Genomic DNA, 26,850 nt, shown 5'->3' on the forward strand with positions numbered 1-26,850 from the left:
TTTTTATTAGGCAGTAGAAGGAGAGGGAGTTCTTTATTCACCCTTGAAGAAAACTCCCTTCAGCTCATGTCTTTTCTGATCACTCTCAAATAGTTTTTCTCAAATTTCTTAGAATTATTTCTAGTCATAAACATAATCTCAATTTAGTAATTAGACAGTCTTGTGTATTAAGCCAAACTACAGATATAATTTAGCATTAAATCTATCCTCTCTGGGGCTTTAATAGTCCAGTCAATATCAGTGGTCTGGGAAGAGAATGTTGGTTGCTTCTGTCCTCTCACTTTTCTTTAGCTTGTTAGAGATATGTCTTCCTTCTCTGCAGTCAGGCCTAGAAGGAAAGGGAATTGGGAGACAAAAGCGCTCTTCCTTTTTTTTTTTTTTTTTTTTTTAAAGTAATCTCTCTGCCCAACATGGGGCTCAAACAAGTCCAAGATCAAGAGTCTCATGCTCTACATACTGGGCCAGCCAGATGCCCCAGCATGGAGCCCACTTACAGGTGCTCTTGTCTGATGTTGGGGCCTTCTGGGTGGCCGATGTTCAAAGATGATTCTTTCTCTAGGAGATTGTCCTGGATTCCTCCAAGGTTCCCATTTTCGGTGATACTTCTTTTGGGCACATATATACTTGATTCTCGCAGTTGCTTTCCACCCTGCTCTCCAGTGTGGGAGTTGCATTCCACCCCCTCCCTTCTTTATGCTAAACTCCCATCACCCAATAAGCAGTCCTATTGGACATGAATTAAAATGACCCCATGCTAGCTTTTAGATGTGGTTTACCTCTTTCCATAGGAAATTGAAGCCATTGGCAGGAGTACAGGTATTCCCAAAGGCAGCTCTTTTCTTTTTGTCTCTTGGTCTTGGCTCTTTGTTCTCACTCCCAGCCACTGCACTTTCCTCTGGCTTGAATCAAGGCACCATCAGTCCAGAGTGTCCCCCTATTGCTGGGAACATATACCAAGCTACTTAAGTAGTCTTGCTGAAGTCCTTCTAGGTTGAGATGAAAGAGGTCATAATAGCACTCTCCCCCATAGCACCCCACCTTCAAAGAGAGAAGGGAAGTGCCTGGGTGGCTCACTCCATTAAGTGTGTGATTCTTGATTTTGGCTCAGGTCATGATCTCAGGGTTATGGGGTGGAGCCCCATGTTGGGCTTCATGCTCAGTGCAGAGTCTGCTTGTCCCTCTCCCTCTGCTCCCCCCCCCGCACCACCCCTTGTGTGCTCTCTTCTATCTCAAATAAATAAAATCTTAGAGAGAGAGAGAAGGGTTGGTGTGGGCAGCACTTTTTCTAAAGAAATCTTTTCCCCTTCTTCTCAGTTCTTAAAGAAAAAAAATTTCTCCAAGTGCTTGAGGGAGTTCCGAAGTTGTATAATGGATTTTGGTCTTTTCCTTTGTAAATTCTGCAAAGAATGATCTTTCGACACATATTTGGAATCTGGTATTTGTCATCTGTTTTATTGGTACCTCAGTCAAAATTTTATATAAAGGCTCTTTAACTTTTTTTTTTGTGGTGGGGGGAAGTTCTTAAGCAGAAAGGAACCACAATGCATCATAATTCCACAGAATATTTATCTGTATGTATGGATGATAATATTCAGTTATGGGAAATTAAATCAAGTAGTTTTGTCCATTGTTTCTCAGAATTATATCTGCAAAAATAATCTACAAAACAGGTCTTGGTACAACTTGGTGAGGCTGGTTTATTTGGTAGGTGATCCCAGGTGGAAGAACTGAGACTGGGGAAAGAAAGGAGAAAAACCTATGAAAGATGCATTAATGAGCTAATTATTACTGTAGGCAATTGGGGAATCAATTTCTGTGAGGCACCATGTAGCCTTGCCTCAAGATGGTCCCACCAAAGTGAAGCTGAGGTTTAATACCATCTTCCATAATTCAAGTTTCTTCCTGGAGATATCAGTTCCCCTTAGGATGGGCTAACCCAAGGCATCAGAAAAAGCCTAGATGCAGAAAAGCTAGTGTGGGACACCTGGGTGGCTTAGTTGTTTAAGCATCTGACTTTGGTTCAGGTCACAATCTTGGAGATCTGGGATTGAGCCCCATGTTGTGCTCCGCACTCAGCAGTGAGTCTGTTGTCTCTCTCAAATAAATAAATAAAATCTTTAAAGAAAATTAAAGCTGAGTGCCACCTGCAGCGTATACTTTGAGGATATTAACAACAGGCAGGAACTGTCCATAGCTACAGTGATACTCAGGTATCTCTACCCGTATTCGTGTTTATTTACCTCCCTAGATTGCTTAAACATATTAATAGTACGTCTTCCTCCTTTTTAGACTGGCATTTTAGTACTTTTCTGTATTCCTTTGGTCTTTCCCCACACAGTCCTCCACTAAATAATTTTGGGGTTGTTATGGGCATACTTTTATCCATTTTTCATTTATTTATTTTTTTAACATTTTTATTTTTTTATTTATTTATGATAGTCACACAGAGAGAGAGAGAGAGAGAGAGAGAGAGGCAGAGACATAGGCAGAGAGAGAAGCAGGCTCCATGCACCTGGAAGCCCGACGTGGGATCCGATCCCGGGTCTCCAGGATCGCGCCCTGGGCCAAAGGCAGGTGCTAAACTGCTGTGCCACCCAGGGATCCCCATTTTTCATTTATTTTTTATTTTTTTATTTTTATTTATTTTTAATATTTTTAATTTTTTTCAACTTATTTATTTATGATAGTCACAGAGAGAGAGAGAGAGAGAGAGAGAGAGAGAGAGGCAGAGACACAGGCAGAGGGAGAAGCAGGCTCCATGCACCGGGAGCCCGATGTGGGATTCGATCCCAGGTCTCCAGGATCGCGCCCTGGGCCAAAGGCAGGCGCCAAACCGCTGTGCCACCCAGGGATCCCTCATTTATTTTTATTTTTTTTTAATTTTTTTAAATTTTTTTATTTATTTATGATAGTCTCACACACACACACACACACACACACACACACACAGAGGCAGAGACATAGGCAGAGGGAGAAGCAGGCTCCATGCATCGGGAGCCCGATGTGGGATTCGATCCCAGGTCTCCAGGATCACGCCCTGGGCCAAAGGCAGGCGCCAAACCGCTGCGCCACCCAGGGATCCTCCTCATTTATTTTTTAAATGACATTTTGGGACACCTGACTGGCTCAGTTTGTAGAGCATGTGACTCTTAATCTCGGGGTTATGAGTTTGAGCCCCATATTGGGTGTAGAGATTACTTAAAATCTTAAGAAGAAAGAAAGATTTTTTAAACAAGGGCACTTGGGTGGCTCACTCAGTTGGGCATATCTGCCTTCCACTTGGGTCATGATCCCAGGGTTCTGGGATTGAGCCCTACATTGGGCTCCCTGCTTGGTGGGGAGTTTGCTTCTCCCTCTACTTCTGTTCGTGCTCTCTCTCAAATCTTTTTTAAAAACAGATTTTTTAAACAACATTTTGCTTTTCTTAAGCTCTCTTCCTGCCTATATCTCTGGTTTTTTTTTTTTTTTTCTTTTACACATTTTTATTAAAGTACACTTCCTGTAAGAGTCCATTGGCCCTCAGATTTAAATAATAGTTGGATATAAACTTATAGTTTTTTTTTTTTTAAGATTTTATTTATTTATTCATGAGGGACAGGGAGAGAGAAAGAGGCAGAGACACAGGCAGAGGGAGAAACAGGCTCCATGCAGGGAGCCCAACATGGGACTCAATCCTGGGTCTCCAGGATCACGCCCCAGACTGAAGACAGTGCTAAACCTCTGGGCCACTGGGGCTGCCCAAAAGAACAGTTTCTTAAAGTATAATTAAATAATGTTTATTTATAGCTTAAGTAAATATTAGAGTTCAAGTAAATATAAGTTTATTTACTAGTATCCAGTGTGATCTTGTCAGTGTTGGGTTTTGGAGGGGGAGCAGGGGGACGCAGAGAGAGAGAATATTAAGTAGGCTTCATGCCTAGGGTGGAGCCCAACAAGGGGCTCAATCTCACAACCCTGAGATCATGACCTGACCTGAAATCGAGAGTCTTGACACTGAACTGACTGAGCCCACCCAGGCACCCCTCCTCAGTTTTATTTGTTCTTAAATTCCTGGAAAGTGTCAGGGAGCATCTGTTTATCTGTGTTGTATACTGTCCCCAGCCCCAGTTTTGTATTAATTTAGACAGTTTTGTAATTAATACATTTTTTGGTTTAAAATCTGTTTTAGAGTATGGAAGATTTTCCCATATGAAGTCTCTGCTTTTACAGTAATACTTAACTGCTGGTTTTTCTCTTTCATGCTCTTTTGCTTTGTACTATAGTATTCCCTTTAATGGTAATGCAGACCTTTTTTGGCCTTACAGTATCCTAAGTAGCCCAGGTATGTATGTTTTGAGTCTTAGTTGGAAACTTACACCTGAGAAATCTGGAAGGAAGGAATAATAGTAAGAAAAGGTGCCTTGGTTCCAGGAAATTCTCTTGTCCCAGGGCGATTTACTCTTATCTGTATATCTCTCTCTGTGTGTGACTATCATAAATAAATAAAAAATAAAAAAATAAAAAAATAAAAAATGTTTGAATAGGTAAAAATTGCCCTCATCCTGTATAGGATTGTTTCATTAATGTAAATAACATTTTTATTTTGTGACCTTACAGGAGCCCAGGCTTGTGTGCTTGTATTTTCTACCACAGACAGAGAATCTTTTGAAGCAATTTCCAGTTGGAGAGAGAAAGTAGTAGCTGAAGTTGGAGATATACCAACTGTACTTGTCCAAAACAAGATTGATCTCTTAGATGATTCTTGTATAAAGAAGTAAGATGTTCACTTTTGAGGGGGAGGTGGTAATTCTATAAAGTTAAAACTTATTTTAATTTTTGCATAGATCTAAAAATTTTAGGAAACCTTTTATAGAGACTGCCTTATAATTAAGTTTTCTGTGAGCTATTTTTTGTGATAGGTTTGGGTTAAAAAAATTAACATGAAATCATAAGTAGACAAAATTCAAGGAATAAACTTTGAAGGCCTTTTGGAATTCCAGTCTTAGGTCTTACACTGGAAATCCAGCTCTTGATGTTGTCAAATCTAAATATAATAAGAATGTTAATAAAAACATCCCTAGGGGAAAAAAATCCCTGTATGTTTTAATATCTAGAGCAAGTAGCTATCCTATGGTGATGACTTTAAATAAGTAGTTCAGATTCGTATTGTTTTGTATATTCAGAAATTCAGTTCAAATTTGTGAACTGAGCATCTAGATAATTTCTTTCTATAAGTATTTGCACATTGTATTATTAACTTTTTGCTAGCTTTTAAAATCTTTGCTTGGTTTTTACCTCATTTTTTGTTATGTTCTTATATTAGTTATCTGTTGCTGTATAACAATTTAACCCAAAACTTAGTGCCTTCAACAAAAATTTATTTTTTCCATTTCTCTGTGTCAGGAATTTGAGGGTGGATTAATCATGTGTTTCTGGTTCAGGTTTTTCATGAAAACAAGCTGTTGTCACAGTCAAGCTGTTACACAGGACAGTAGTCATGTAAAGCATGACTGGGGCTGGAGGATCCAATTCTAGAACGCTCACTCACTTGGCCTGTTGCCATGTGGACCTCTCCCTAGGGCTGCTTGAGTGTCGGCACAGCATGGCAGCAGCTTTCCCCAAGCAGGATTCAAAACAGAGTGAAGCAGAAGCCCTAATGTCTCTTATGACCTAATCTCAGAAGTCACATACTATCACTTCTGTGTATTGATCACACAGACTAACCTTGATTACAGTGTAGGAAGAAACTACACAAGGTTGTGAAGACCAGGAAGAAGGTGAAGAAGGGTGGGGTGGAATCATCCGGAATGATTTTAGAGCAGAGCTACTACAGTCTTATTAAAACTAAGATCAGAGTCATAATAAAACTAAAATTAGGAGTCTGCTCTCATAGACGGAGTCGTTAATTTAATGACTTTGGCTTTGACAGCAAAGTAGTTTCACAGCCAGTAAGAGTAAAGTAAGGAATGCAGTGTAAGATTTTCAGAGTATGATTAAATTCAAATGTTTTTAAAAACAAAATTAATTTAAGTGTTATATAACAAAAAGTGATATTTAGCCATTTTAAGACTAGAGTTTAATGACCATAGAATTGACAGTATAATGGTGTTTATCCCACAACAATACTGAAAACTAAAAATCCTGTTTAAGTACTGACAACATAACTTTCAACTACTCTGGAAGGTCTGACACCCACACCCCTAAGCTGTATTCAGTAAATGTAATAAAAATGATTTTTTAAAACAAGCTATCAGAAGGTATCTTTATAAGTGCTTTTTTTTTTTTTTTTTTTAATCGATACATAGTGAGGAAGCCGAGGCACTGGCAAAAAAGTTAAAGCTCAGATTCTACAGAACATCAGTGAAAGAAGATCTAAATGTGACTGAAGGTAAACTGCCTTTAAGAAAAATTTAATAGAGATCCCTGGGTGGCTCAGCAGTTTAGCGCCTGCCTTCGGCCCAGGGCGTGATTCTGGAGTCCCGGGATCAAGTCCCACATCAGGCTCCCTGCATGGAGCCTGCTTCTCCCTCTGCCTATGTCTCTGCCTCTCTTTCTGTGTCTCTCATGAATAAATAAATAAAATCTTTAAAAAAAATAGCAAGAAGTTTGTTTTATTCTTCTTACATTTTTTTCTGTTGTGGTTTCCAGAAGTCATATATGTAATAACAGGATTTTCTTGTCACCTATCATTAAGTAAAATTTAAAAGCATGATGTTTCTTAGAGTCCTTAACTAATTACTAATGACTCTGAATACTTATTACTCTCTGTTGCCAAACTTTGGTGGGTTTTGTTTTGTTTTTTATCTTTAAAAATATAACTGTATATATTTGAGTGTGTATGCATGTATGTGTTTTTCATGGATACCTTTTTAAATTACTGAATTGTTTGAGAACTCCACTATAGTGGATGTTCCATTAGGCGGTTATAATGACCTTAATTTGTTCTTATGTGTGTGTTTTTTAAAGATTTATTAATTTATTTGAGAGGTGAGGGAGGAGAGGCAGAGGGAGAGAATTCTCAAGCAGACTCCCCAGTGAGTACAGAGCCCAACATGGGGCTCATTCCCACGACCCATGAAATAATGACCTCAGCCAAAACCAAGAGATCAGCACCCAACCAGCTGAGCTATTCAGGCTCCCCTGGTTGTTTTTTGTTTTTGTTTTTTTAAGTAATCCCCCAACGTGGGACTGGAACTTATGACCCTGAGGTCAAGAGTCCCGTGCTCTACTGACTGAGCCAGCCAGGCACCCCTGACCTTAATTTGTTTAGTAATATTTCCCAGTTTAAGAAAGTGAGAGTAGAGAAAGGTGATTATTTTTCTCGTTCCAGAACTGCTACTTATATTGTTAGATTGCAACTTGATTGTTGCTCAAGTGTCTTCTAGGTAGTTTTTTTCACCTAAAGAAAGGAGATATGTTTTCAAGACTGAGTTAATGTGGTATATTGCTGATTGTTGATCCCTATTCAAGTATCTAAAACTAATGACTACTAAGTATTATTTCATTTCTTTACTAATAAAATGCCATATATATTTATAATTACTATTGTACTTAGGCATTGCTCAAATAATTCTTTTTTTGAATGCTCAAGTAATTTTTAAAAGTTGAGTTTTTTCAACTAGATTATATACTTCCAATTTAATTTTAAATGGAAAGGAAATAAGGATTCATCCTTTTGGTAAGGATGAATGTAAGAATACAAATATTTCAAAATAAATAAATGTCATTAGCAAGTATACAATATTATAGTGAGTGATATGAAACAACAGATTTTACATGCATAAATTATACTGACCTGGTAAGATTTTTGCTTTTGCTTTTATTCTAGTTTTTAAATATTTGGCTGAAAAATACCTTCAAAAACTCAAACAGCAAATAGCTGAGGATCCAGAATTAATGCATTCAAGTAGTAACAAAATTGGTAAGTACTCAAGAAATTTCAGTCCCATGTTTACCTGCTAAATTTATTTTCCATTCATTATTACCATATTTACTATTTTTTAATCATCTTTTTATTGTGTGGGTTCTTTTTTTTTTTTTTTAAGTAAGCTCCATGCACAACTTTGAGCCCAATGCAAGGCTTGAACTCACAACCCTAAGATCAAGATCTGAGCTAAGATCAAGAATTGTATGCTTAACTGAGCTACCCAGGCACCCCATATTTACTATTTTTTTTTAAAGATTTATTTATTTATTTTAGAGAAAGAGAGGGCAAGTCGGGGGAAGGGTAGAGGGAGAGAGAGAGAGACAAGCAGACTCCACACTGAGTGCAGAGCCTGATGGGGGTTTAGTCAGGACCCCAAGATCATGACCTGAGCCGATATTGAGATGCTTAAACAACTGAACCACTCAGGTGCCCCTGCTATTTTTTTAATATAATATGTTCATTTCTCTTTTTTTTAAGAGAGATTTTATTTATTTATTTATTTATTTATTTATTTATTTATTTATTTATTTATTTATTTATTTGAGACACAGAGGCAGAGACACAGGCAGAGGGAGAAGCAGGCTCCTCGCAAGGAGCTGGATGCAGGACTCGATTCCGGATCCCTGGATCAGGCCCTGAGCCAAAGGCAGACGCTCAATCACTGAGCCACCCAGATGTCCCAATGTTTATTTCTTTAAGAAATGTGATTAGAGGGATCCCTGGGTGGCGCAGCGATTTGGCGCCTGCCTTTGGCCCAGGGCGCGATCCTGGAGACCCGGGATCGAATCCCACGTCGGGCTCCCGGTGCATGGAGCCTGCTTCTCTCTCTGCCTCTCTTTCTCGCTCTCTTTCCGTGACTATCATAAATTAATAAAAAAAAATTTAAAAAAAAAAAAAAAAAAAAAAGAAATGTGATTAGAAAGTATTAGATTAGCAATTGTTAAACTTAGTATCAACTCTCATATTAAAAGGTATATTGAGTTAAAAGATTTTTTTTAACTATTGAACTTTCTATGTATTAAGAGAGCAGGGATAAAGACTTTACAAAGGTCTGTCCTATGTATAAATGGGCTCTTAACACTTGTTTTTTTTTTTTTTAATATTATTTATTTATTCATGAGAGACACAGAGAGAGAGAGGCAGAGAGACAGGCAGAGGGAGAAGCAGGCTCCATGCAGGGAGCCTGATGTGGGACTCGATCTTGGGACTCCAGGATCACGCCCTGAGCCAAGGGCAGGCACTAAACCGCTGAGCCATCCAGGGATCCCCAACACTTGTTCCTCTGACACTATACTTGTACTATTTCCATACACTTTACTGAATTTTTTTTTTGTAATACTAAATGCCTGCAAAGTTTAACATTTCCTAAAGAATAACTATGTTGTCTTCTCTATAACAGTCACTGGACTGACTATGTCATGTTTTTTGCTATGGCTACCAGGAAGTTGAGAACCAAATTTTCTGTTACTAAAGCTTCTGTGTAGTCTCTTAGGGACTCCATATCTGTATTTTGACACACCCCCCCCCCCCCATACATGTACTCACATTATTTTCTTGACCTGTTTTAACTTCTTTTCCCCCTTGGTTCTTGCTTCTTTTTGTTGTTATTTTGCCATTTTTATTGAATATGTTCTTACTGTCAGACACCTCAAATGCTTTGTGAAACAAAATAGGACAGTTGTAATAAGCTTCTGTCTAGCTTTGTCTTCTGAGCTCCATTCTTGTCTCTTCCAATTTCCTGAGTGAAGCCCTTTGATAGATTTGTATTATGGAGAATATTAAATGCAGCTCTCTTCATGCTGAGATCTAAAGACAATATCATCTATCCTGTATGGCCTTAAGCCCCACTCATATATGTACCTGTTTTCCAGTTCTGCCAGAGGTCTTGCTGTATCTTAAACATTCTTTTTTTTTTTTTTTTTCAATTTTTATTTATTTATGATAGTCACAGAGAGAGAGAGAGGGGCAGAGACATAGGCCGAGGGAGAAGCAGGCTCCATGCACCGGGAGCCCGATGTGGGATTCAATCCCGGGTCTCCAGGATCGCGCCCTGGGCCAAAGGCAGACGCCAAACCGCTGTGCCACCCAGGGATCCCCTGTATCTTAAACATTCTAACACTGTCTTCTTCATTCTTGCTTATTTTGGTTCTTTCATCAAGAATGACTTCTTTCAGGATGCCTGGGTGGCTCAGTGGTTGAGCATCTGCCTTTGGCTCAGGGCGTGATCCCGGAATTCCTGGGATCAAGTCCCACATTGGGCTTCCTGCATGGAGCCTGCTTTTCCCTCTGCCTATGTCTCTGCATCTCTCTCTCTAGGTCTCTCATGAATAAATAAATAAAATCTTTATAAATAATAATAATAGATAAATAGATAGATTAGATAGATAGATTAGATAGATAGATAGATAGATAGATAGATAGATAGATAGATAGAATGACCTCTTTCCCATCCCTGTCAAAGAACTATTCATTCCTCAAGGACTGTCTAGAAAGCTTTCTCTGCTTGCTGTATATCTAGCTAAAGCAATTACTGCTATTCTTTTCTTCTAAATGAAGAGAGATCTAAGTCCAATACATTGCCAGTTGTCCAGTTCTACCTTTTTTATTAGTCTGTCGTTTCTTATATTTTAGGTATAATTGGTCCTTCCTTGGAACCATCTGTGGGATCTTGGGTCCCTTTTATGACACTTAAGGAAGAGTAGCTAAAGCATTACTTACCTGCATACTACCTCACGTCACTTATTAGATTGTAAACTTCTTGTGGGCAGGAATTGGTTATAGTCATCTTTGTATTGCTGATAGTGTCTCTGGCACAGACTTGTGTATCATGGAGGATAAGTTGTTTGTTTATTTATTTATGATAAATTGTTTATAAACTAGAGATTATAGTATTAGAGCAGCACAGTTCAAAATGGGAACTATAAAAAAAAAATAAAAAAAATAAAAATAAAAAAAAACAAAATGGGAACTATAGTAGTTAAAAGTTTTCATTTAGTTCATCCTTTAATTTACTTACCGCTTTAATTATTTGTAGACCATTTCGTTGTTGTTTTACCCTAGATAGGAAAATCTCACATTACTACAGCTTTTACATATGCAATGTTTTTATTAACATAAAATCTCACAAATACTGTTGTGAACTACAAATCTGGTATTCTTGAGGAAATTATATGATGTAAAAGATAATAAGTGAAATTATTAAAATTATCATACTTGCTGATAGCAAATTCAGAAATAGATTGTTAGTGAAAAGATGCAGAACTGTGTGTACAGTTAATCATCAGTTTGGTAATTAAGGGAGAAAAAAATGCATTTGCATTTTTGCTTAAATATGCATAAAATATCTCTGGAAGGAAACAGGAAAAGTGAAAAACATACATGCTTTAGGGAAGGTAAACTGGTGATTTGGAACGGAGACTTTACTGTGTAATCCCTTTTGTACCCTTTGAATTTTGACAAACGATATATATTGGCTATTAAAAATAAACGTGGAGCACTTAGGTGGCTTAGTTGGTAGAACATACAACTCGATCTCAGGGTCATGAGTTCGAGCCCAGTGTTTACTTAAAAAGGAGGAGTAGAGTTTACTTAAAAAAAAACTTATAAAATAAATGAAATGAAAACAAAAGCTTAAAGTTGTAAATACTGAAAATATTACTGATTTACTAAGATGCTGGATACACAGTGTACAATAGGTAACCCTGAACTATATCAGTATCACTCTCTCTGTTTTTCCTCAATTTACAGGTGTCTTTAATACATCAACTGGAAGTCACTTGGGTCAAAATTCAAGTACCCTTAATGGTGGAGATGTCATCAATCTTCGACCCAACAAACAGAGAACCAAGAAAAATAGAAATCCTTTTAGCAGCTGTAGCATACCCTAAAACATTTTAGGGAGGAAAAAAAAATTGAGTTATGTTGTGCAATTCAGTAAGAAATGCATCCAACTGTCATGGTATGTTACAAGTTTTTTTTTTTTTTTTAAGCAGACTTTGCACCTAATGGCTCTGTGAAAGTTGACAGACTTAAATATTGTTCTGCAGTGCTTTTCAGGTGGAGTGAGATCTTTGGTGGAAAGATTACTGCCTTGTGGACTTGTTTTAATTTTGTTTTTTTTACATCAGACGAAGCTTCTCCTGTTTTTGAAGGAATGCTGTAAAAAATGTCAAAAACAGGTTTTGCTGAATTTTAAGTGCTGGAAAACATAAATGGAATGCCCCAAATATATCGGTACAGATTTTAATATTATTGACCAAGGAGAGATAGCAAGCATTGTATTTCTGAAATTGGTCATATAGCTTTTTTGGAAAGTAGTATTGAATCCAAATACTTACAAAAAAACAATAGTGTAAGGTAAACCCTAAATCTTGCCAGACTGCATTAGTGTATATTTGTCAATGTTACTTGTGCAATATCTGTATAATGTAGAATATGGAGTTATGTATGCAGATATCTGGTACTGAAGTATACTGAAGGTATATTCAGTACTAAGGAAAGAGAATCTAATTCATTCATTCTTAAAATCATTTACACATTGTGTGTATGTTAAAAGTTTTTATTTTCAAATAAAAAATTCCAGACATATATTTTGCAAAACAAGCTCAGATTTTAAAAGTGCTTTGTGCCAAAAATATCATACCTAATTTTTACAGTGCTTTACTATCAGAATTTATATTGTTTATATCTTTTAAAAGCAGTTTTCCTCTCTGACAGGGTAGATAAAAGAGTAGAAATGTTTAATGCTAGAGTATTTCCCAGGTGAGACTTGCTGCAAAATCTTTCTCACATGTCCATCTATAAGCATGAGGAGCTCGTGCTGGCCAAGCCCTTATGATGTCTGGCACCCCTGCAGTTATCCCGTGGGTCCTGTGAAATGCAGTGGTGCATCTAGCGCCTTTTTCTGCTGAAAATGCAATTTTGAACTTTTAAGGTTATGCTATCAATTTTTTAAATGCAGAAAAGATGATCTTTTGTCTTCATCTGCATGATAGATTTTATAAGGCCCTGCAACTCTAAAGCATCTTTTCGTTTACACATTTTTGTATGGTATTTTAAGATGATCACTTAAAAATTTCTAGAAACTTCGGTTTGTATAGCACTTTCTCAAGGGCTCTGTCAGCACCACATGCAGAATAATTTCTTTTAAGAACTGATTTTCACAGTAATCACGTGGCAGAGCATAAATATGGTAACTTGGGACAGTAGTTTTCCAACTAAGATAATTGCATGAACTCTGTTAAAAAACGATTATTGTTCATCAATGACTTTGTTTTTAACCCCTCCCTATATACCTGGTTTTCGCAGGATTTCAAGACATGTAACTTTTCCTGGAAAATGTGTCATAAATTCATTTTTCATTATTTGAACAAATGCATAATGTTGTATGTATTTCTTCTGTATGTTCTGTCTCTTTCTAAGTCTTACATCTGCACCATCCTCTTCCCTTTGTCCAGATTAACATTGAAAAGAATAGAATTTTCTGGGGTATGTCCTTTTTAAGGGGTCAAGAGTGAATGTTTGCTTTTCATAGTATGGAAATAATCTGGTATTATCTATTTTAAAGTAATATAAAATATTAATTTTTATGTCACCAAGTTGACTTCACTCCCATTGCTGGCAGTGGGATAGGTGTTGGGGGAAAAAATTCCATTCCTAACAATGGGTATCTGTTAATGATTCCTTTTTCCTTTTCTACTCTCTTAGAATACAGTCTCTTTAATTTTTGCACAAAACATATTTTACAGCAAATAGTTTTGTGGTCTTTAGTAGCCAAAAAAAAAAAAAATCATGTTATGTAATATGTTGTAGTTCTATTTCATATTAATTAAATATGTGGGGGAAGAGATTGCTACTTTTCTATATAAAAAAGATAATCTCTCATGGTGGTTGAAGTTTCCTGATAGTTGTAATATAATTTTATGTGTTTAGTTTTGTCCTTTTTTCTTATAAGAACTGAGAAAGAGCTTTGTTACACATTTGAATTTTTATTTGCACTTGTGTATTTTCCACTTATGATTATTCATTTTAAATCACTAAGAAGGTCTGAAAATCAGTTAAATACTTTCTCAATTTAATTCTAAAACCTAAGTCTAACCCCACCCCCAGCAGCTGGTTCAGCAGTTTAGCGACACCTTCACTACCTGTGTCTCTGCCTCTCTCTCTCTCTCTGTGTCTCTCATGAATAAATAAATAAAATCTTAATCCCCCCCACAAGTACCTTAATTCTTCTAAATCACTTTACTGTTAATTTGTAATGAACTACGGACACTAAAGAAAACACTGGCTAAGACTCCAGGATGTTGTTTGTGCATTTGTACTCTCATGTACTTTTTTACCTGGTGGCTGGTTTCTAGTATACAGACAGAGAGCTGTGGAATGACTGCCATATTGCAGAGCCCCCAGTTCTCCTTTCCTCTCTGTCAGCCTTACAAATTAGATAGCTTATCGAATAGCCCTTATATAAGGCAATATACAGTTGAACCTTGGACAATGCCAGTTTGAACTGTGTGGGTCCACTTCCATGCGGATTTTTTACAGGACTATAAATGTATTTTTTCTTCCTTATGGTTGTCTTAATAACATTTTCTTTTCTCCTGGCTTACTTTATAAGAATACAGTATGGAATACACACAACATACAGAATATTTGTTAATAGACAGCTTATGTTATCAGTAGGGCTTAGTAGTTAAGTGTTAGGGGAGTCAAAAGTTATACTTGGATTTTTCACAGTGTGGGGGTTGGTGCTGCTTATCCCGGTGTTGTTCAAGGATCAACTGTATTTCTGTTGTTATTAGTGCCATAAGATGAAATCCGTTGCCATTAATTAGTACTTACTATCAGGTGGGAACTATACAAAGTACCTTGCAAACAGTAATTTAATCTTTACAGCAATTCTATGGAGTATTATTATTCCTTCCCTTTTTTCAAAGGAGGAGGAGAATGAAGATCTAAGTTTGTCAGAGTCACATATTCGATAGCAACAAAGCCATTTTCTATCCTATTTTGTAACTATTATGTTTATATTACCCAGACATAAAAAGATGTGCTATCTTCCATTATACTTTATAGTCTAATATATATGAATGGATTTGATACTGCTTTATATATGCAGTTATATTTTATGGAGGAATTACTACTGCTAGGAACATTTTCAGCGTTTAACTGTCCTAACATAATATTGATTTCTTATTTGATGCATTTGTCTTAAAAAGAGAATTAAAATAATAAAGTAACTATTTTTCAATCAAAAGTCTAATTTCTCATCTGAAATTATGGGGAGGGATGTATCCTAAAAGACTGATTTAATAATATTTTAGTACAGATTTGATAGTTTCATCAAAAAAATTTAAATAATTAAAAATATGAAGAAAACCTTTTGAATTGGGATTATGTACTTAGTTTAAAAAAAAAAAAAGTTAACCACTCCCAAGTACATTATAAGAGGCTTATGTAAAGGAATTCTGACTAGCCATTTTTAGTTAAAGTAGAAGATCAAAGTTGAAGGATTTAGCTTGGTTATATTGATTATTAAATGCTGAAATAATTTAATAAAGTAAGTTAAGCAATCTACATAAATGAATATATTAAATAAAAAAATAGGGGTGCCTGGCTAGTTCACATCGTGGAGCATGCAACTCTTGATCTCGGGGTTCTAAATTTGAGCCCCAAGTGGGTATAGAGAATACGTAAAAAAAATCTTCAAAACAAAAATTATTACCCATGCTGAATGTCAACATGGATGCAGAAGTTGTCATTGAAAGGTTTTTTATTTTCCCTATTTTTATATTTCTTATAATTCAGTTTTTCATATATTTAAGTGACAGACTCAAATATATTTCTATTATTTTTAATTGTTATAGAGAAATCAAAGGCTGAATTTGCTTTTTGTGTTATGTGTGACACCTTGTTTTTTGTGTTACGTGTGACACCTCTATAATTCTTACATTCTTTGTGCTATTATTAAATATGTACATATTTCATCTCTTCTAATTAAAATGTTACTCAAACTTTTCTACTTTTAAAATTGTAATGAGAATATTTTGCTCTTCTATTGGATTGTAAGAAAAAAACAATGTCCTACTGATCTTGAAATTTCCTAGTATGGCTTTTACACAGATTTATAAATTACATGAATTAAAGCAGATTATAAACAAACACTTAAAATTTAAATGCATGATACTTATTGCTGAGAGAAATTAAAGGAGATTTAAATGGATGTATTATGTACATGATTGGAAAACTCAGTATTGTTTTGTTGTCAGCTCTTTCTAAATTGATCTATAGATTCAATGCAATTCCAATCAAAATCCCAGCAGGCATTTTATTGAAAATGTTAAAGTTTATCTAAAAGTTATGTGATGAACCTAGGATAGCCAAAACAATTTTGAAAAAGAAAAGAGTTGAAGAACTGCGACTCTATGATTTTAAGATTCTCAGTATAGGTGCAGTAAAGAAGATACATAGATCATTGAAACAGACTAGAATCCAGAAATATACCCACAAAAATATGGTCAAGTGACTTTTAACAAAGACTTCATAACAGTTCCATGGATAAAGGGAAAATGTACTGGAATAACTAGATATTTTGAATCTTAGGACTTAACCTCATAATATCCTCAAAATATAATTTGTGGTGGGTTATTAACCTAATAAATAAAAGCTAAAACTAAGGCTTCTAGAAGAAAACAGGAAATAATCCGCATGACCTTAGGGTAAGCAAGTATATCTTAGGTCTTAGAAAGTGCTAACTGTAAGAGAATCAGTAAATTGAATATAATGAAAATTTAAAACTTCTACTCAAAGACATGGTTAAGAAATGAGTAGACAAGCCATATACCAGGAGAATATATCTGTAATAATCATATCTCATGAGGGACTTATAACTATAATACGTTAAAAAAAAACCCAACCCTTGGGATCCCTGGGTGGCGCAGCGGTTTAGCGCCTGCCTTTGGCCCAGGGCGCGATCCTGGAGACCCGGGATCGAATCCCACGTCAGGCTCCCGGTGCATGGAGCCTGCTTCTCCCTCTCCCTGTGTCTCGGCCTCTCTCTCTCTCTCTGTGTGTGACTATCATAAAAAAAATAATAATAATAAATAAATAAATAAAACAGTTAAAAAAAAAACCCAACCCTACAACTCATTTATAAAAGACAACACAAATAAAAATGAGTAAAATACTTTAACAGACACATAATAGGGAAAGATATATGAATAGGCAATAAGTACATGGGAAAATGCTCAAAACGTTAGTCATCAGGAAAGTGTGAATTAATACAACAATAAGATGCCATTACAAGCCTCTAAAATAGCTAAAATTAATAATTGACAAAATACTTGTATAGATGTGGACTAATTGGAACTCTGATTTAGTCACTTTGGGAACCTTGGCAATTTCTAATAAAATCAAAGATACATCATCTATATGACCCAGAAATTTCCCTTCTAGGTATTTACCCAAGAGAAATAAAATCTTAAGTGTATGAAAAGAGTTGTACAAGAATGTTCATAGCAGCTTTAAAATAGACTGAGGGATCCCTGGGTGGCGCAGCGGTTTGGCGCCTGCCTTTGGCCCAGGGCGTGATCCCGGAGACCCGGGATCAAATCCCACATCGGGCTCCCAGTGCATGGAGCCTGCTTCTCCCTCTGCCTGTGTCTCTGCCTCCCTCTCTCTCTCTCTGTAACTATCATAAATAAATAAAAATTAAAAAAAAAAAAATAAATAAATAAATAAAATAGACTGAAACTGTGCCTGGGTGGTTCAGTCGGTTAAGCAAGCATCTGCCTTTGTCTCAGGTCATGATCCCAGGGTCCTGGGATCGAGCCTTAGCCTCCCTGATGAGTGAACAATCTATTTCTTCCTCTCCTTCCTCTGCCTCCCATGCCCCACTCATTCTCACTTGCAGTCTCTCAAATAAATAAATAAAATCTTTAAAAAATAAAAGTAGCCCCAAGCTGGAAAAATGCAGATACCACCAACACATGAATAGTTATACTAATTGTAGTATATTCATACAATGAAATAATACTCATAATTAAAATGAACAAACTATTAATCTACAAAACAACATGAATCTCAAAAAATGCTGGGTGAAAGAAGTCTGAGAAAAAGAGTATGTACTGTATAGTTTCGTTTATATGAAGTCCTAGAGTGGGCAAATCTAAATAAGAACAGTAGTTGCTTCTGGGAGCATGCATTGACAAGAAAAAGGCATAGAGAATATTCTTGGGTGAGGAAGATATATCTTGATATGGGTGTGTATTACATAGCTATGTATATGTATGTTTATGCATACACAGCTATATGGGTATGTCAAAACATTGAATTATACACTTAAGATCTGTATATTTCACTGTAAACTATACACCTCAATAAAAAATTAGAAAAATAATGTGCTTGTTTTCCGGGAAACACTGCTTTAATGATGAATTATATTTAAATTAATATTTATTTGGGACTACTTCTAAGAAAGGTGATGGCTTAAGCACTAACATTTGGATATCCTTTATGGAATCTGGCCAATGGAATATAAAATCGATGAACAACCTGAGTAGTAGATAGTCTCCAAAGACGGCCCCCAAATATGTGCATGCAGCTACTTCCATCAGGAGGGAGAGCTTATGTCTCTTCTTGAATCTGATGTGGGCCTCTAACTGCTTCATCTAATTAAATGCAGAGACGTAACAGCCTGGGATCTCTGAACCCAGGCATTAATAAGCCTTCTGCTTTCTCCTTCTGAAACCCAGCAGCCATGGTGTGAGGAAACAGTTAAGTGAAAAGGCCTGTGTAGCAAAAATAAAGGGCTCCAGCGAACAGCCCCAGCTGAGCTCCTGTGTGACAGCCAGCACCAATCTGGAGTAGTCTTGGAGATGGATCACCCAGCCTCAGTCAAACCAACCTTGCTAGTGCCAAATATAGCAGAGATGAGCTACCCCACTGAGCCCTGCCGAAACTGCAAAATCACAAACAAGTAAATGATTATTGCTTTAAGTTACTAAATTTTGGAGTTGTGTATTACATAGCAATTGATAATTAAAACAACTTACAATGGAACGCCTGGGTGGTACAGCGGTTGAGCATCTGCCTTTGGCTCAGGGCATGATCCCAGTTTGGGAATTAAGTCACACATCAGGCTCCCTGTGAGGAGTCTGCTTCTCCCTCTGCCTATGTCTCTGCCTCTCTTTGTGTCTCTCATTAATAAATAAATAAAATCTTTAAAAAAATAAAACAACTTACATTAACACTGGAATATGGAAAATACCATCCACATGGCACAAATTTCAAGGAATTTTTCCCACGTGGCATAGATGGAACCAGATTGAAGGAGGACATGTAGGGCTTGCTCATCATTCCTTTCCTGAGGAAGGAGTGCTGGGCTTCCGAGAATAGAAGAAATCCTGATGAAATGCTTCATACAAACCCTTTAGGATTTTGGTTGGGATTGCATAAAAATAGATTAATTTGGGGCAAATTGTCATCTTTGTCATATTGAGTCTTTCTATGTAGAAACGTCATAGTGTCCCTTTATTCAAGTCTGTGTGTGTGTGTGTGTGTGTGTGTGTGCGTGTGTGTCAGTAAAATTTGAAATTTGTTAACTTTTCTAGTGGTTCATCCTAAGTATATTGGTCCAGTAGTGGGATTTCAAATAAACTGTGTTGGAGATTATCTGGGTCTTTGGGCAAATCTTTTGGTCTCAAAGAAGGAGTAAAAGTTTGTATTTTCTGTGGTGATTTTGCAAGATTTACAGAGTATAGGAAATAGGGAGGAAGCTATCTCAGAATTTCACTGCTGTGCCCACTGGCTGCTTCTCAAAGTTTATTCTCTAGGGTTGTTCCTTGGTGCTGCCCCACCCCACCTTCCCAAACTCACCTTGGCAACAGGCACCAATCCTCCTCTTAGAGGTTCACTACATCCATCCCCTTTGTGCTCACTTCACTAGGGCAGACTTAATGAGCTGCTGTTCTGGCAGGGCTTCCTGCTGACAGCCCTGCAGCTTTACTATCTCCACTCCAGGTGTGGGGGGCTGGGTTCTGTCCTGGGCATCATTGCTTACTTCCCAAGCAAGCTTTTCCTTTTTCATTTATTGAATTTCAGGCTGCTTATCCTCACCCCCCAACCCTCACCCCACTCTGGTCCTGTTTGCACTTTGTCTTGTAGAAATTGCTCTGGCCTATATCTTCTCTTTTTCCATCCCTGAAACAGAATTGTTCCCATGTTTATATTATACTTGTCATTTCAATGACATTTGAAAACTCATCCCTGAAATGGGAGATTTCAGAATTATCTTTCTTAAGCAGATATCTGATTATAACCAAAATCTTAATGGTTCTGTGAATACTTAGATGGTAATCTTAATGTCTCTTCTGAGCATTCAGGACTCCCCAACATTTCACTCTAGCTCACCTTCTTACTGTGGGCTTACATGTATCTGATATTTTGATTACATGTGGGCTTCTTACTGTGGGCTTAATGTGTCTGATTACCATTTCTAGAACCTACCCACAGTTTGCCATTCTCAGCCTTTTATATTGATTTCTTGACCAGAAATGTCCATTCATTTATCATATAGTTGTTGTTGACTCATATAGTTGTTGACGGCCTTCCACATACCAAACACTGTCAATAGTAACATTGTTTAAAAAAAAAAAAAAAAACAATCATGCTTAGACTTTGGAAGAAAATAGTTTCTTTGATCAAAACTATATTTTGTGTGTCTAGATGTTTGAAAATATCAAATATTAAACTGTGACAATATGCAGAGGCTATCTGTTGACACATGAACTGAGTTAGTGCCAGTGGTTCACATGTAAGGAAGTGAGCTTAAATTTACCCTGAACCAGATCATAATCCACTAGGAGGGACAGGCATGAATCTTGTCAGCTAATGATAAGAGCCAGGAAATAACACTGAAGAAGTCTCTGGGTTTGTAGTGAAAAATAGTTCCATAAATAACAGGGAACAGACATGGCAAGAGATACGATAGATTCTATCTTTGGCTAATTATAGATGTCAGATGCTATGACTGATTGTGTGCACCCCCTCCCCCATTCATATGTTGAAATCCTCATCTCCAGCATGATGGTGTTAGGAGGTAGGGCCTTTGATAGAGGATTGGGTCATGAGAGCAGGGCCCTCAACAGTGAGATTAGTGCCATTATCAAAGGGACTCCAGACTGCTCATTTGCCCTCTCTGCCATGTGAGGACACAGCAAAAGATGCCTGTCCATGACCCAGGAGGCAGGTTCTCACTGGACACCAAATCTACTGATGCCTTGATCTTGAAATCTACAGCCTCCAGAACGGTGAGAAATAAATATCTGTTATTTATAAGCCATTCATTCTATGGATTCCATGGTGTTTTCTTATTGCAGCCCCAAACAACTAAGACAGAAAATGGGTACTAAGAAGTGGGTTACTGATATAACAAATACCTAAAACTATGGAGGTGGCTTTGGAACTGGGTAATGGGCAGAGACTGGAAGGATTTTGGGGTGCATGTGAGAAAAATTCCATATTGCCATGAATGGACCACTGATGGTAGTTCTGGTGAGAAGTCAGAAAGAAATCAGAGCTGCAGAGGAGCTTCCATCCAATTAGAGAATACCCAAGTAATTCGGAATAGCAACATGGATGGTAAAGCCATTCTAGTGAGGTCTTGGACAGAAATGAGGAACCTATTATTGGAAACTGGAGGAAAGGCCAGTTTTGTTATAAAATGAAGAACTTGGCTGAATTGTGTTCATGTTCTAGTTTTGTTCTACTTTCCACATTCCCAACTGGTCTCTTTGCCTCTACCTGCCACCTCTCTTACATCCTACACATTGCTGCCAGAATGATCTAAATTAAATTGTAAAACCTGCTTCAGAGCCTTGCATAATATCCATTGCCATTTTGTCAAACTCTTGAGTATGACTTTGCCCTGATCTTACTCTGGTCTTCACTCATGTGGTCCTTATTAAACTGCTATAGAGAGTATGTTGTAATTCACAGATTGCCTCATGTTCTTAATATCTCTGTGACTTTGATCATTGTTTCTTCTAGAATTCTATTCTCCCTCCTTGCCTTATTCTTTTTTTTTTTAAGGTTTTTATTTATTTGAGAGAGAAAGTGCAGAAAGAGAGCACAAGCAGGAGTTGGGAAGGTGCAGAGGGAGAAGACGGAGAGGAGAAGCAGACTCCCAAGTGAGCAGGGAGCCCGACAACATGGGGGTTTGATCCCAGGACCCCAGGATCATGACTCGAGCTGAAAGCACATGCTTAACTGACTGAGCCATCCAGGCGCCCCGCCCCGCCTTACTAACTCTTTAATGTTCTTTAAGACTTCATTTCAGTGCCATCACCCCTTGGAAAGTCCTCCCTTATCATCCATGCTAAATTAAATGTCTGCACTTAATTCGACCTCTAGAATTCTCCTCTAGTGCCATGATTATATTTATATCATGCTACTCTTTAATCTGTTATTTAAAGTTTGGTCTGCTACAGGGCACCTACAATGTATCAGGCACCATACTAAATCTAAGTGGTAAAGTAATGTTCAATAAAGACACAGTTCTCACCCTTATGGAGCTCTGAGACTAAAAAAAAAAGACAGACATTAAGCAAGGAATTATAAGTGCTCCTAAAGAAATAGAAATTCTATGGTAAGTATAACGGAAGACCTCGAGGATCAGGAATCTTTAGGCTCAGACCTTTCTATCCCTCTGTTAAACCATGAGCAACTTGAGGTCAGAGAGAACTATGTTGGTCCTAATGGGCACTTGATAGAGGTTCATGAATGAATACGTGTGTTTCATAATGGAAAGCTCTTTATTTCATGAAGCAGCAGATTACATTTTTAGACTGCTCTAATATTTTTTCTTTTATTGAGCTGTAAAATCTCTCAGACTTCTACTCATTGTTCTTAGTTATGGACTCTGGAGGAGCTCAGGGTAAGTTTATTCTTCCTTCTATGCAGAAGCCCTTCAAATATTTTAAGATAGTTATATGGCCACTATATATCTTGTTTTGGGCAGGTGTACGGGTGGAGTGTGGTGGTTAAATATTCCCTTCTTTCAGAGTAAGTGGAAAAATTGTTGGTACTTACTTTGTGAGTATCTGTTAAAGATGGTGGATTGAACACAAGCATTCACCTTTACCACCTCTCCAGATCCCATTAAAATGACCTTAAAGGATGTTTAAAAAGGCATAGGGCAGCCTGGGTGGCTCAGCGGTTTGGCGCCTGCCTTTGGCCCAGGGCGTGATCCTGGAGACCCAGGATCAAGTCCCGCATAGGGCTCCCTGCATGGAGCCTGCTTCTCCCTCTGCCTGTGTCTCTGCCTCTCTCTCTCTCTCTCTCTGTGTCTCTCATTAATAAATAAATAAAAATCTTAAAAAAAAAAAAAAACAAAGGCATAAATGTCTCATACTCGGAGAGAACAACAGCAAACAATTTTGGAAGCTGGAGAGTGGATGGATTGGGATAAGTCTTCACGTGTCATAATCATATTATATCCAGGAAAACAGAACCGTCAACAGGCAGTGGAGAACCCCATAAGTGAGCCATCTTGCACCACATATCTCCCAGAGGCTCAGAAATTGCCCGGATTGAGTGTATTAAGCATAACTCTTTATTCTGAGGTTTGACATCTGAGGCCTTACTGGTAGTGGGGAGACTACACCTCCCAGGGCTCCTTTCCTCACCACTTCTAAGGGATTCTTACATTCTGGGCCACTATTCTGCTGCCCTAATCATCCCACACCAGGTATCCACACTTAAGGACAGCCAGCCCCAAGGCCCCAGAGCCTGCTGAAATTTTTTTTTTTTTAAGTTTTTTTTTTTTAATTTTTTTTTAAATTTATTTATGATAGTCACAGAGAGAGAGAGAGGCGCAGAGACACAGGCAGAGGGAGAAGCAGGCTCCATGCACCGGGAGCCGATGTGGGACTCGATCCCGGGTCTCCAGGATCGTGCCCTGGGCCAAAGGCAGGCACCAAACCGCTGCGCCACCCAGAGATCCCTGAAATTTTTTTTTTAATAAATTTATTTTTTATTGGTGTTCAATTTACCAACATACAGAATAACACCCAGTGCTCATCCCGTCAAGTGCCCCCCTCAGTGCCCGTCACCCATTCACCCCCACCTCCCGCCCTCCTCCCCTTCCACCACCCCTAGTAAGTTTCCCAGAGTTAGGAGTCTTTATGTTCTGTCTCCCTTTCTGATATTTCCCACACATTTCTTCTCCCTTCCCTTATATTCCCTTTCACTATTATTTATATTCCCCAAATGAATGAGAACATGTAATGTTTGTCCTTCTCCGATTGACTTACTTCACTCAGCATAATACCCTCCAGTTCCATCCACGTTGAAGCAAATGGTGGGTATTTGTCGTTTCTAATGGCTGAGGAATATTCCATTGTATACATAAACCACATCTTCTTTATCCACTCATCTTTCGATGGACACGGAGGCTCCTTCCACAGTTTGGCTATTGTGAGCCTGCTGAAATTATTTAAACTAGCCAATCCTCAGCCTGCTTACCCTGCCTCTCCGAGTCCTCTTATGAAATTGCAATAAAGGCTGTTCCTTTATTCCCTCTGTCAGCTGACCAACCCTGGTGTTTCCCCTGTGGCTCTTTGTGGTGTGGCAGGCTTCCTTCTGGGAATGGTGAATAACAAACTATCTTTTCCATGGCAATTATCTCCTTATCTAAATAATAATAAAACTTAAACTTTAAAACACTGGCAATCTCTGAAAAAGAAGGGTAAAACAGGAGAATCGTTTGAAAGTTTTGATCAGAAGCAGTTAGATAAAAAAAACAACAACAACAAAAAGAAGCAGTTAGATACTCCAGATCTCCTTTGCTTTCTCCCTATACTGCCCCCCCCATTACCTACCACCATATATAGCTGGCCAACTGCCCCTCTCCCACCACAGCAGATTTTGTTTGCTTTCTGAATAAAAGTGAACCAGAGGGAGCATCAGGCCCATCTGAGAGGAGGCTACCACACTGAGAACAAGAGTAGCAAGTGCAAGTCTGCATATTGAAGGGAGAAACTCTAAAGCCACTCAGCTCCAAGATCAGTAGTAAGCTGACTTAGAGCCTCCACATACAACATTGGACATGCTTTTTCTGGAGATCTAAGAAGCCCAAAAGAAAAGGACTAAAGATACTGATAATTGGAGGTCTCTCCAAGAATCACCAAAATCAGATCTCTCTATAGTAAAGCCCACTATTTGACAAAGCCATGCTCATACACGCACAGCTTCAAGTCAGGTTTGAATGTTCCTTTTTTTTTTTTTTAAGATTTTATTTATTTATTTATTGGACAGAGAGAGGGAGAGAGCAGAGGGAGCCAGAACAGGGGGGCGAAGAGGGAGAGAGAGAAGCCGACTCTCTGCTGAGCAGGGAGCTCAATGACAATGTGGGGCTCCACCACAGGACCCCAGGATTATGGCCTGAGCAGATGTTTAACCAACTGAGCCACCCAGGTGCCTAATGTTCCACTCTTAAATGTGAATGAATTGTCAAGGATCCCCATACACTGAAACAAAGCCTCCAACATCAAAAACAGAGATAAAGGGATCCCTGGGTGGCGCAGCGGTTTGGCGCCTGCCTTTGGCCCAGGGCGCGATCCTGGAGACCCGGGATCGAATCCCACGTCAGGCTCCCGGTGCATGGAGCCTGCTTCTCCCTCTGACTGTGTCTCTGCCTCTCTCTCTCTCTCTCTCTCTCTGTGACTATCATAAATAAATAAAAATTAAAAAAAAAAAAACAGAGATAAAATCCAAGGATAAGCTAGAGCTTAGAAAAAAGTTAAAAACGACAAAAAAACCCACACACAACAGCTCATTAAAATCTATAGACACTTCATAAAAAATAACACATTCATGAAACAACAGATAAGTAAAAAAGAGGAAAATTATGAGAACAAAAAAGAATTCTTGGAAACTTAAAATAGCATTAATGGGCACCTGAGTGGCTTGATTTCAGCTGGAGTCATGATCTCCAGGTCATGGTATTAAGCCCTGACTCAGACTCTGCCCAGCTTGGAATTCTCTCTTATCCCTCTTCCCTAGCCCCCCAGTGCTTGCATGTGCACGCTGTCTCTAAAAAAAAAAAAAAGTAGAAAAGCTTTGTCATTAAAAAGTAATAATAATAGGGGACCCATGGGTAGCTCAGTCAGTTGAGCGTTCAAGTCTTCATTTCAGCTCAGGTCATGCTCTCTGGTGTCTGATATCGAGTCCCACATGGGGCTCAGCATTCATTGTGGAGTCTGCTTGTCCCTCTCCCTCTGCTCCTCCTCCCAGCCACCCCCCGCCCTAAACAAAATCTTTAAAAAATAATATTATTATTAACAATAACTGGTTCTTCAATTGGTTCGGTACAATGTTCATTCTAATTAAATGAGATCTGACATGTTAATGTCCAGAACACTGTTTGGCACATCATAAATTCTCAATAAATAATGATTTCTTTCTTCTACTACCTCTAAATGAAAGTACCATAAACTTCTTTCATGTCAAAATATAGTAAAAGCCAGGACACCTGGGTGGCTCAGTGGTTGAGTGTCTGCCTTCGGCTCAGGGCATGATCCTGGGATCCAGGATCGAGTCCCACATCGGGCTCCCTGCGAGGAGCCTGCTTCTCCCTCTGCCTCTCTCTCTCTCTGTGTCTCTCATGAATAAATAAATAAATCTTTAAAAAAAATATAGTAAAACCCTCTAATAAAGCATTAAAAATTCTCTGCCAATAAAATATAATACTATACAGTGTTACCAAATAGAAAAAAGATGAGATTTTTTTTTTTTTTTGCCTACCCACAAATATTCCTTGAGGGAATTATTATAATATAAATTAGATTACTCCTAATCACAACATGGACATCAAATAACTTGCAATGAACTTAAATTGTTTCATGGTTTCCTTAACTAGTGTGATGGTTACCAAATCAAAAGGAAAAACA

The 26,850-nt window shown here is 37.9% G+C and overlaps 1 protein-coding gene across 6 annotated transcripts in view; it reads left to right on the top strand.

Moving 5' to 3' along the window:
* The window catches only part of RAB23 (RAB23, member RAS oncogene family), a 75,127-nt gene that overhangs the window by 21,236 nt on the left and 27,041 nt on the right, over positions 1-26,850 (top strand). For 2 of the 6 annotated variants that reach the window (XR_007401200.1, XR_003124847.3), the window contains exons 4-7: positions 4,597-4,753; positions 6,285-6,367; positions 7,808-7,900; positions 11,654-11,864. Coding sequence is in view for 2 of the 6 variants with exons in the window: in XM_025419132.3 (XP_025274917.1) it covers positions 4,597-4,753; positions 6,285-6,367; positions 7,808-7,900; positions 11,654-11,793 (473 nt within the window). In the remaining 4 variants the exon portion in view is untranslated. Of the gene's footprint in view, positions 1-4,596; positions 4,754-6,284; positions 6,368-7,807; positions 7,901-11,653; positions 18,300-18,654; positions 19,574-26,850 lie in introns of those variants that run through there. The other 4 variants (XM_025419132.3, XM_025419131.3, XR_003124846.3 and 1 more) reach the window with 3 other exon arrangements.

The sequence above is a fragment of the Canis lupus genome, chromosome 12 (genome assembly GCF_003254725.2).
Source record: "Canis lupus dingo isolate Sandy chromosome 12, ASM325472v2, whole genome shotgun sequence".
In the NCBI taxonomy this organism is placed as follows: domain Eukaryota; kingdom Metazoa; phylum Chordata; class Mammalia; order Carnivora; family Canidae; genus Canis; species Canis lupus.